General features: G+C 37.4%; 1 protein-coding gene across 1 annotated transcript; it reads right to left on the minus strand.

Moving 5' to 3' along the window:
* Positions 1 to 8,808: 8,808 nt before the first annotated feature.
* On the minus strand, positions 8,809 to 9,773 carry LOC307096164 (protein YIPF4-like; the record flags this gene model as incomplete). Its single annotated transcript, XM_079765709.1, has 1 exon — positions 8,809 to 9,773. The coding sequence occupies one exon, from the start codon at positions 9,771 to 9,773 to the stop codon at positions 9,039 to 9,041; it is 735 nt and encodes a 244-aa protein (XP_079621835.1). The 3' UTR covers positions 8,809 to 9,038.
* Positions 9,774 to 13,020: the final 3,247 nt, after the last annotated feature.

Raw genomic sequence — 13,020 nt, forward strand, 5'->3', positions numbered from 1 at the left:
GGAGTCTTTAGGGTTTTCTATGTATAGTATCATGTCATCTGCAAATAATGACAGTTTTACTTTTTCTTTTCCAATTTGGATGCCTTTTATTTCTTCTTCTTGTCTGATCACTATGGCTAGCATTTCCAGTGCTATGTTGAACAGGAGTGGTGAAAGTAGGCATCCTTGTCTTGTTCCTGTTGTTAGAGGAAATTGTTTTAGTATTTGCTTATTAAGTATGATGTTGACTGTCGTTTGTCACTTAAGGCTTTTATTATGTTGAGGTATAATCCCTCTGTTCCCACTTTGCTGAGAGATTTTTATAAAAAAAGGGGATGGGGCAGATAGAAGAGGGTAAAAGGAAGGATAAATGGTGGTGACCGCACAATACAATATACAAATGATGTGTATGCCTGAAATCTGTAATTTTATTAACCAATGTCAGCCCCATAAATTCAATAAAAGATAAAAAAGAATATTAAAAAGGGTGTTGTTTTTGCCAACATTACATCTGATAAGGGTTTAATCTCTAACATTTACAGGGAACTCATACAACTTAACAAAAGAAAGATAGACAATCGAATAAAAAATGAGCAAAGGACCTAAATAGACACTTTTTGAAAGAGGACATAAGGAAGGCCCAAAGACATGAAAAAATGCTCAAAGTCACTAATCATCTGAGAGATGCAAATCAAAACAATGTGGTTCCACCTCACACCTTTCAGAATGGCTGTCATCAACAAAACAAGAAATGACAAGTGCTAGCAAGGATGTGGAAAAAAAGGAACCTTTGTACCCTGCTGGTGGGAATGCAGACTGGTGTAGCCTCTATGGAAAACAGTGCGGAGTGTCCTCAAAAAATTAAAAATGGAACTCCCATTTGACCCAGTAACCCCACTTCTAGGAATATATCCCAAGAACTCAGAAACACCAATCAGAAATAATATATGTACCCCTATGTTCATAGCAGCGCAATTTACTAGTACAATAGCTAAGATTTGGAAACAGCCTAAATGACCACCAGCAGATGAGTGGATTAAAAATGGTGGTACATCTACACAATGGTATACTATGCTGCTGTAAAAAAGAAAGAACTCTTACCATTCACAACAGCATGTATGGACTTGGAAAGCATTGTGCTAAGTGAAATAAGCCAGTCAGAGAAAGATAAGTATCACATGATCTCACTCATTTGTGGAATGTAGTGAACAACATAAATTGATGAACAAAAATAGATACAGAGACATAGAAGCATGGAATAGACCATCAAACCTCAGAGGGAAGGCAGGGGAGGGTGGGTGAGGAGGTAGTATAGAGCTCAACCAAAGAACTTGTGTGCATATAAGCATAATCAATAGACACAGACTATAGCGGGGTGAAAGTCCGGGCTGGGGGTTGGGAGTCGGCTGGGAGAGGACAATGGGGAAAAAGGGGGACATATGTAATACTTTCAACAAAAACAAGTAAACAAAACGAAGACTTTTTCATGGAGTTTGAACAGGATTTCATGAGAGACAAAGTCCCTTACAGCAGGTGTCTGTCCAGGGGCAAAAAGATGAAATCTCTACTCAGAAGCAGGGGGAGGGGTGCGGGGTGCGGGATGGACAAGGGAACTACTTGGGGGAGAAGAAAATAACAGAGATGGCTTGCTTATCTAGGTGATATCACTCAACAGCATGGAGGGGAATTTCTGTGTCTGGGTCTCCAAAGGGCCAAAACATCTTATCTGTTAACTACAAGACTCTATCTTATCAATGACCTGCTAATGTGTGGTGAGATTTCATAGGATATGTAAAGCAGGAAGACTAAATGTCTAAAAATATGCTTTAGAGCCCTTTTTTTAAAAAAAATAATTGGGTATGTAAAAAGTGAGTTTGGTGCCAGCAGGCTTTTGAGCTAATGGGTTTCAGCCTTCAGTGAAGAAATAAACATCCTAGGGACCAGTATACCCAAAGGCAATCTTTGGTTCATTTATTAAAAAGAATCACAGTAACAATCAGAACCAATAAGCAAACATCTGAGTATCTTTGTGTATGATATATAATGGCTACTTATGAGTTTTTATTATTTAAATATCCCTCCACATACATGTATACATAGGGGAATATTTAGAGAGTAGAGCCAGATATGTTTTCAAAGCCTTCATACTAGATTAAAAAAAACAACAACAATAATTTAAATTAAACGGCATCTTTAATGCAGTGGACATTTTTGATAATTTGAAAAGAAAAAATAATTGTTTCAACCAGGAGATAATCAACCAGGCAAGTACATTGCAAAGTACACAGTTGCAAAGATAATGATTTTCACATAAATTAGGTATACTCATTTTATATTTAAAGACTAGAGGCCCAGTGCACGAAATTCGTGCACGGAGGGGGGTTGTCCCTCAGCCCAGCCTGTACCCTCTCCAATATGGGACCCCTCGAGGGATGTCCGACTGGTGGGATCGGGCCTAAACGGGCAGTTGGACAGCCCTCTCACAATCCAGGACTGCTGGCTCCCAACTGCTTACCTGCCTGCCTTCCTGATTGCCCCTAACTGCTTCTGCCTGCCAGCCTGATCACCCCCTAACCACTCTGCTGCCAGCCTGTTTGCCCCCAACTTCCCTCCTCTGCCGGCCTGGTTATCCCTAACTGCCCTCTCCTGCAGGGTTGATCACCTCCAACTGCCCTCCCTTGCAGGCCTGGTCCTTCTCAACTGCCCTCCCTTGCAGGCCAGGTGCCTCTCAACTGCCCTCTCCTGCTGGCCATCTTGTAGTGGCCATCTTGTGTCCACATGGGGGCAGGATCTTTAACCACATGGGGGCAGCTATATTGTGTGTTGCAGTGATGATCAATCTGCATATTACTCTTTTATTAGATAGGATAGAGGCCTGGTACACGGGTGGGTGCCAGCTGGTTTGCCCTGAAGGGCGTCCTGGATCAGGTGGGGGTTCCCTTGGGTTGTGGGGCGGCCTGAGCGAAGGGCCTGTGGTGGTTTGCAGGCGGGCCACGCCCCCTCGCAATGCAAGCGGAGGCCCTGGTATCTGGAATTTATTTTCCTTCTACAATTGAAACTTTGTAGCCTGGGGCGGAGCCAAGCCTGGGGCTCCCTCCGAGGCCCATAGCCATTTGTGTTGGGGTTATAACTGAAACTTTGTTGCCTTAAGCGGGTTGGCCCAGCCAAGGTGTGCGGAAAGCTTTGCTTCCCCTGTTGCCGGCGACAACCCTGGCCTGCTCTCTCAAGCTCCGTTCTGCCACCATTTGTTTGAATTTGTTTACCTTCTATAATTGAAACTTTGTAGCTTGAGTGGAGGCTTAGGCCTGGGAAGCGCAGGTGGAAAGCTTGGCTTCCTCTGTTACCTAGGAAACCTTGCTCTCTGTGGCTGTAGCCATCTTGGTTTGGGTTAATTTTCATATTCACTCTGATTGGATGGTGGGCGTGGCTTGTGGGTGTGGTTTGTGGTGTGTCGGAGGTATGGTCAATTTGCATATTTGTCTATTATTAGATAGGGTAAACATATGTGTGTATATATGAGTATGCATGTGTGTGCATATGTGTGTATCAACATCTGGAATGTCAATATTAAACAAAATCTCAAATAGAAAATGATCATTATTCTAAAAAGCTACTTACAAATCATAAATATATTCTCCATCACCTAGTCAGGTAATGTGAACAATTAAATATTCATCTGGACTGGTTGAAACCTGTTCCATCAGTGAAATTATTTTGGCTCCATGTGTATGGTTTGACTCCAGGTCTATATCAATTTGCAGTACTAGCTCTTCACCCAGATTGGTATGAAGACAATTTGTTTGTAGCAGTCCTTCCCCCCCTTAGTTTTTACCCTTTCCTCTAGTCCCTGCTCCTCACTTTCCAGAAAACCACTACTCTCATATTCTATCACAAAGCATCCTACCTGGGACACTCAGTATTTCAAATACTAGCTCCTGTTTCCCATCTCTTTCAAAACATGCCTTTCATAAGTAGCATGCCCTTGGGAACCTAATGACTAGAGCTTCTCTGATGAACTCACCCAAGTTAAAGTGCTAATGGCTTAATGTGTATCCCTCTTCAATAAAATTATATTTTCTTTAAATACTTAAGTACAAATAATAGGTAATTAAAAGGCATTTAAAGGAAAGGAAATATTTTGGCCAGGGGAAATTTCAATTTTTTTCCAAAATATACCGTTTGATCCTAATTGAACTATTCTTAAAGAGATGCAATTTAATCAGGTAACTAGATGAGTAAATTTAAGGAGTCTCTGAAGAAATTTCCTCTCAATTACATTAAAATATTTTTAAAACCATAGAATCTAGGATGTTTACAGTGTTTATTTATGATGCAATAGTGAAAATAACCTAAATTTTCAAATATAGAGTACTGTGGAAATAAATTTCCAGCCATATAGTGAGATACTATGTAGTAGAGTTTTGTACATTTAGTATAGACTAAAAGGTTATAAAAGTATATTTTAATCAGTATAGAATTATTATCATAAGAAATGGGAAAATTAAAAATGTAATTTATTAACCAGTACACATACCATATTTTTGTAAACATGCACACACACAAATGTTGGACATAATTTATAATTGCAGTTACCTCCAGATAGTCTGTTTACGAGCATATTTAATATTTTATATATGCTTGTCTGTATTTTCTAACTTTTTAGATAAAAAGAAAAACACATTTATCTTTACAAAAAAAGCTGTTTTTAATTAAGAGCTGAATATTGCTTTAAATATAAGCACAAGTAAATTGAGGATAAGATACCCATAATGATGTCCTCAACACTAGAACCAAGTCAATAACTAGGATTTTTAGCCAAATAATTTCATAAAGGGAACTCATACAAGTTACTGGTTTTCAGATTAATCAATTGCATAGTATTCTAGTGGTCTATTAAATCTATTTCACTTCTTTTAACCATTCTTTAGGAAATTATGTTAGGCTTTAAAATTTCATTCATAATCATATGATTACAATGTAAATTTGATATTATAAGATACAAAATTAATAAAATATATTTTTGATGATACTTCATTATAGTTTAATAACTTATTTTTGAAGGATTTTATATAACAAAACTATTTTATTATTATGATATAATAACACTTTCAGCTTTGGTCTTCATCTTATTGTTGCATGGAATTTCCTTGTTGTCCTATTGTGCTCCTTTTAATTCTTTGATTGTTCCCTACTATCACCTTTTAATAACTTACTCAATAGCTTATTAGCCTTGCTACCCTTCTAGAATCCTATATCCAAATATTTTTTTTATCTGCCTTCTTTTTTTTGTTTTTGTTTTTGTTTAAATTTCTTTATTGATTAAGGTATCACATATTTGTCCTCATACCCCCTTTCCCAGCCCAAATCCCTCCCCATGCATCCCCCACCCCCCTGTTGTCCTTGACCACTGGTTAGGCTCATATGCATGCACACAAGTCCTTTGGTTGATCTCTCCCCTTTATACCCACCCTCCCCTACCCTCCCTCTGAGGTCCAACAGTCTGATCCATGCCTCCTTGTCTCCTCTGGGTCTGTTCTTGTTCATCAGTCTATGTTGTTCATCATTTCCCCTAGATGAGTGAGATCATGTGCTAATAGAAATACACTTATAAGAACCGAAAATGAGACAAGCAATAATGGTTATGCTGAAAGGCAAATGAATCAGTCTGTAGTGAGTTTCTTTCTGGGCCAACAGTTCTTTTGAGTCCCAATTTCAATGTCAAACAGTTCCTTATGTGTATATGTCAGCAATGATATTTCAGTTCTGGATGGTGGACAGATGGTGGTAATGCAGGTCCAACCCTTTCTGGTTTGGTCCTGGGCAACATGCAGTTACGCACAGCTGCTGACTCCTAGTATGGCAAGGCGACGTCAGTGTCTTCCATCTCTGGACTGCTTCTCTTCTGTCTTCATGGCTGGAGTAGTCCTGTCAATTTCTCTCTGTTACAGGAATCCACATGGTCTCAGAGTTGTTTTCTGAAAATATACAAACATATTCTCGACCAAAAGTTAATAAAGGAATATTTTCTATAAACTTGACTTAGGATCCTTTTTCATTTTTTGCCCAAACGATTTTCCTCTGGCTTGTTTTGACACCAACTGTGTTTTTCATGGGTGTCTTGCTGTTAGCATTACAATTAATTTTCTAAAGTAAAAATTTTCTAGATGTAATTTACTTACAGGATATTTTTCCTTACATGATATTCTTCTACTATCCCCTCCTTTTTTTGATTTAAATGTTAGGAGGCTTTTGAAAATTTTATAATGTAGTCTTGATAGCTTTGAAATTTTAATTTTTTTGCACTATAATCTGACTGCTTTAGGTTCATTACATGTTACACAATTTTACCATGAGATGAACTACCAATAAAAATTTTAGTTAACACATTAGGAACAGCTTTTTGTCCAGTACCATTAATTTTTCTAGAATATTCTCTTATTTCAACTAGCCAATTTAAATTTGCCTGAAAACTTGACTATTATTTTACTGTAAAATTTAATACTCTAACAACAATCTTATTTTACCCTGTAAATATTAGTGGAAAGGATTATTTGCCTTCTTGAGTAGGCCCTGAGCATTCCTGATGGTAGGCTGGATTTAGATATCAAAAACCCACTTTCCCACACCATGGGTACAAGACAACTCAAACAAGTCTTGTTGCAGTGAGAGGGCAGCTGCTGTCGGCCAAGTCTCTGTCTGTTACCTGGGTCCCGATTTGAGCTGGGCATGGGAAGTTAAGCAGCCATGGGGGCAGGAGACCTCCCTCAGAAGGGGTGAGGGTTCAGGCCCCTGCAAAGTTGGGGGGTGAGGGTCTGTGCCCCACCTCTGTTGACCCCCAAGTTGTTTCCTGATGGCCCCTCTGTGACTGTGCCTGTCTTAGGTTCTTCCTTCCCTGAGGAATCTTACCCATCTCTGGCTAACCAGCCATCCTCCAGGGACAAGCAGGGTGATGTGAGGTGTGGTTCTGTCTCCTTGGTAGCCTATGCCCCCATGGCCTCCACGCCCAGCACCTGCCTTGGGGTCCCCTTGCCTGTTGGTGGGGCCCCAGTACTGATCACATATCTTGGGGAATATATCTAAATATTTTAAATACATTCTCACCAGTTCCCTTAATCTCTTAACTTCTTCTTTTTTTAAAAAAATATATATTTTATTGATTTTTTACAGAGAGGAAGGGAGAAGGATAGAGAGTTAGAAACATCGATAGAGAGAAACATCGATTAGCTGCCTCATGCACATCCCCCGTTGGGGATGTGCCCACAACCAAGGTACATGCCCTTGACCGGAATCAAACCTGGGACCCCTCAGTCCGCAGGCTGACGCTCTATCCAGTGAGCCAAACCAGTCAGGCTCTCCTAACTTCTTTGACCTTGCATTATACTTACCATACTAACCCCCAATCTTGAATTAATTGAACCAATCATTTTCTTAAATCTTTTTTTTATTTCTGCAAGTTGTTTCAAGAAATACACATCAACATTATGATTAGGTACACTAAATATACATGATATAAAATTTCAACTGGGCCTCCACTTTCAATTCTTTACTTCTATTTTAAAATAATTATCTTACTACTGCACTGCAGCAACTATTCCAAAACTTTTCTGTTCTCCTCATTCACTGAAAAGCTTTCCAAGTTTTGTCAAATTTCTAAATTTTTACCAGTAGTCTACTCACACTTACCTTTTTTCCTTCAACTTCTTTAATTCTGTGTTTAACAACTATCACGCTATAAAAACTGTCATTAGAAAGCACCAGTTCCAATGACTTTATTCCAGTTCGCATCCTAGTCAGATTATATGTATAATTCCATATACTTGACAGCCCATCTTTCTTAAATGTTTTCTTCTAAATATTTTGTAAGTTATTGTCATTCTCTTTTCTTCTACTATTTTCTCTTTGAAATCTTTGAATATTCTTCTGTCTTCTTCATGGATTCCGATTCTATACACTTCTTATTTAAGGCATCCTCCAATGTTCTGTTTCTGACCCTCTTTTCCTGCTATTCATTCTATTTTGTCAATTTCATTCACTATCATAACTTAACAATAAATTGTGCAAGTCCCAATTCTCTTCTGAAGTACGGTACTAAATTTACATTTTCTCAATTATCATTTATTAATGTCCCAGAAGCATCTCAAAACTAATATATATAAACCACATCACCTCATCAAACTTCCCATTTTCCTAGTCTTTCTGTATTTTTTAAGGTCCTTTATTTTTCTAGGCACTTAAAATCACAATCTCAACTGAAATTGTTGCTCTTTCATATTCCTAATAATTCCCTATATTTAAGCATGAATTAATGCCTTGTGACTTCTACCTCTGCAATATCCTTTTTTTGTCATATATTACGCTTTCTCCAAGAAAACCTAGTATTGACTGTTATAGCTCAAGCCTTATTTGACTATTATAACTTGTTAACTACTATTCCTAACTTCACTCAATCACTCTAATCTCCTATATTACAGCTGTAATGCTATCATTTCCCTATTCAAATACCTTTTGTGGCCTTCCACTACCAACAGAAGCAAGTCAAGCCCGTAAATATGATATATGAAGACTTCTGTAGTCTTTTCCCATTCTATTTTTCTAGCCTTTTCTATCACTTGTTTGACACCACAAAGATTAAGAACATTTGGTCATAGCCTTTGTCTGATCTGATCACACTTCTTCCCCATACTCCAACCCTAACCTCTAAATCTCAGACTTACTAAACCTTCATTAATTAATTAATTCAATAATCACTTGGGTACCAAACAGTATAATGAACAATTTTTAAAAAAGAGTCTTCATTTTTTTTTTGCTTTTATATTTTATTGACTGGAATATGAAGAATCAAACAGAATTCAAAATTATGATTAAAAAAATCCAGATAACTGCAATTGCTTAATTAAATCCAAAAACAAAATATTGTTTTTAAAAAGCCTTAAACCTGTCTTTGTATCTGGAACACGTAAAATTTTATCAGCAACAGCTTTTCTTCAATCCTTTCAGCAAGAATTCCCAACCTTCACGCAAAGGTAACATTGTCTTTTTCTACTCACATGTGACTTAGATCACACTCCAGTATATAAGGACAAAAAACAAATGTATAATAAAAAGATTGGATAAATCAGGAGAGGCTTTTTGGTCTTGAATTCTTCACCCACTAACAGTGAAGCAGCACTGTAGGCAGCCCAAAACACACCAAACAGTTTTATAAGTGTAGACACCACTTCAAATGATCCAACCACCAAAAGTATAGGGGCTATTACAATGAGAGGAAGTAATGAATATCCTATAACTCCAAGAACTTGGCCATGTGCAACTTCTCCACCAAGAACTCTGGCCAGTAAGAAAATAGTTAGTGAACCAAATATCCAAATAGTTATAATCCATGATACCACCCTAAACTGTCCGTATAATGATATCATGGAAAAGAAAAGAACAACAGCCAGAGGACCCCAAAAGTCAGGATTGTCTCTCACCACTTGTCCATTAAAACCAAGTGATGGCATTGGCATCAAAACACATCGGATTTTGTAGTAAATATCCTTCAGCTCGATACCCAATTCTTCCAAGAGTGGCTTGTTATCTTCAGGATCATCATCTTCAACTTCCAAAAGCCAGCCATATCCTCTTTGTCTCAGAAATATAGTAGCTGTAGATTCTTTAATAAAATCTCCACCAAGGTTTAATTTGACATCTGGGGCTGCTATTGAACCACTGAGGTCTTCCGTGTCTGCTGAGGAGACAAAGGTGAAGTCTCCGTTGGTGGGGAAATAGGCGGGGGGCTGGCCCAGTGGCTGCATCTCCTGGCCGCTGGGAGCCTGCGGCGGTGGAGGAGGCTGCAGCTGGGCCCAGGCCCCAAGGCGGTGGCGCAGACCCGCACCAGCGCCCTACGAGCCGGGAAGTGCAGGCTGGAAACGAGCCCGGGACCAGCGCAGTGCACCAAAGAATGCCCCACCAAAGTCCGAGTCTTCATTTTCAAAGATTTTAAAGAATAGCGAAAGAGATAAATAGATTATTTCAATATAATATAGTAAGTGCTATGAGAGAGATATGAAGGAATAAAGACACAACAGAAGAAAATCTGCTTGGGTGATCTGAAGATGGCTTCATACATTAACTAATATTTGAGCAGAGGCACAGAGTTGGCTTATTTCTGACCTCTATACTTCAAAATATCTTTATTTCTACCTATATTGTAATACTCATTACAGTCACTATTCGTTCATCAATTTCCTGATTCAACAATATTTATTCTCTACCATGTGTCAGATACATCTGTATCAGGTATGAACAAACCAGCCAAAATTCTCCTAATTTTACGAAGATTTTATTCTAGTACTGGTATAGAAACAAAAAATGTAAATTATATAAAATATAAAAATGTCATAAATGTTACAAAAAATAAAGTCACATAGAGAGCTGAGAAGCACTGGGGTGGGGGTGCACTTTTCATAAGAATTTTTTTTTATAATTCTTCTGTTGTGCTTTGAGTTTCTCAACACCAAAAATTGTGTAGGGAACATGGGTTTGAATCAGGAAATCTTTAGTCAGTCATAAAAATGGAGGGTGTGTGTGTGACTATCTTACAGTTATTTTAAGGACTAAATTTTCAATATTAATATTTAAATAATGATTATTATAGACACCCAAGTATGTTATGGGAAGTGACAACTTGTTTGTTCACTGTTGCTCTTTGTATGTTTGAACCAGAATGTGGTCATGCTTTCTCAAGTAACTTGATCTGAGAAAATTTATAAAGTAGGATATCAGGTTGTAATTTACCATTTAGTTCTGAATAAAATAATTCAAACACATTTTTAAACAATGACAAGGGTATTTTGTTAATGAAGTATTAGCCTTGACAAAAAGAAGTTAGTAAAATAGACAAGTGTTTTCAAAATTTTGCATGCAGTTTTTAACCAATCTCAAAGAAAAAAATGTAATTGCATGTTTTAATAAATAAAAAAAGTAAAACTGGGCTCAGATTTTTAAATAAATGATAGTGCTTTAGCCCGAAGACACCTCATTTAAATATAGAAAGTGGTTTTGTCTCCAGGTATCACACAGGAAATAGAGGTCTATCAAGCTTAAGAAACTCTTACTTCCCATAAGAGCTTTTGAGTTCAGAGTTGTCACAGGTTTATTTATTTTTATTTTTTTACCCTTTGTTGCCTTTGCAGTTATCAATTTTCTAATTTAAATAAATAAGGTTGTTGAATATATTCAGATATGATTCTATGCTTTGGATTTTCCCACACAGTTCAATACAAGAGTATTTTGAGAAATATCTCAAATCAAAAATGAAACTATAATATGTAAAGCATCTAAAGAAATTAACTTTCCATTATAAATACTTAAAGGAAGCTTACACCCCTTTGTGATTTTTGCTTGTTTGTTTGATTTAATTTTTTATCATAATTTTTTTAAAAATCCTCATCCAAGGACATGCATAGAGAAAGGAAGGAAGAAGACAGAGAAACATCAATGTGAGAGAGAAACATTGAATGCCTGCCTTCCATACATGCCCTGACTGGGAATTGAACCAGCAACCCTTTGATGCACAAAATAACACTCAACTAACCAAGCAACTCTGGCCAGTACATCCTTCTATTCAAGGATAATGAGAGATTTATCCATGTCTCTTCTAAACCACAGAGGATTCAGATCCACAGGAGACAATTTCTAGGAAAGAGAAAGACAACGGGGAAATAATTTTATCTGGGAAACAAATGGGTATATCCATAACTACCCACAGATGGCAGCGGGCCCCAGCACATAAACCAACCAGAGTGCTTGAAACACTTTCTGAAAGCAAAACCAGGAGCTTGACCAAGGACAGATAGGACTCAGGAAATGGATATCTAGCAGAACTGAGAGAACTTTTCAAGATAGTTCCTAACCAGAATGAATCACTTTAACAGAATAAAGTTTGAATCACATGGCCCAGGGAACAAGATCAGAAGTAACGGCATCCAATGTGACCAGGACAACTTCTACCACCATAGACAGAAATGAACGCAAAATGGATTAAAGACTTATATGTAAGACTTAAAACCAGAAAAAGCCCAGAAGAAAACATAGGCAATAAAATCTCAGACATCACTCTTAGCAATGTTTTTTTTTTCCTGATATATCTCCTCAGGCAAGGGAAACAAAAATAAATAAATAAATAAGTGGGTCTATATCAAACTAAAACATGTTTGCACAGAAAAGGAAACCATCAATAAAATAAAAAGACAGCCCACTAAATGGGAAAGCATATTTGTTAATGATACATCTGATAAAGGGTTACTGTTCAAAATGTATAAAGAATTTATAAAATTCAACACACATACACACACACAAAAAAAACACAACCCACAACCCCAAACAATCCAAATAAAAATGGGCAAAGGATTTTAATAGACACTTCTCCAAAGAGGACATAAACACTGCTAACATATGTATGAAATGATATTCAACAAACTAATCATGAGATAGGTGCAAATTAAAACCCAAATGAGATATCACCTCATGCCTATCAGAATAGCTATCATCAATAAATCAATAAACAACAAATATAGGAAAGAATGTGGAGAAAAGGAAACCCTCATGCACTGTTGGTGGGAATGCAGATTGGTGCAGCCACTGTGGAAAACAGTATGGAGGTTCCTAAAAAGTTAAAAATGGGACTGCCATTTGACCCAGTGATTCCACTTCTGGAAATATATTTAAAAAATATATTCACCCCTAAGTTCATTGCAGTATTATTTACAATAGCCAAGATCCAGAAACAGCCCAAGTGCCCATCAGTAGAGGAGTGAATAAAAATGCTGTGGTACATTTACACAGTGGAGTACTAAGCAGCGTAAAAGAGAATAAAATCTTACCTTTTGGACAGCATGGGTGGACATGGAGAATATTATGCTAGGTGAAATAAGCCAATCAGAGAGAGAGAAATATTTTATGATCTCACTTATATGTGAAATCTAATGAACAAAATAAACTAAGAAAATAGAAATAGACTCATAGATACAGAGAAGAGACTGACAGCTGTCAGAGGGAAAG

The sequence above is a fragment of the Cnephaeus nilssonii genome (assembly GCF_951640355.1).
Source record: "Cnephaeus nilssonii genome assembly, chromosome: X".
Taxonomy (NCBI): Eukaryota; Metazoa; Chordata; class Mammalia; order Chiroptera; family Vespertilionidae; genus Cnephaeus; species Cnephaeus nilssonii.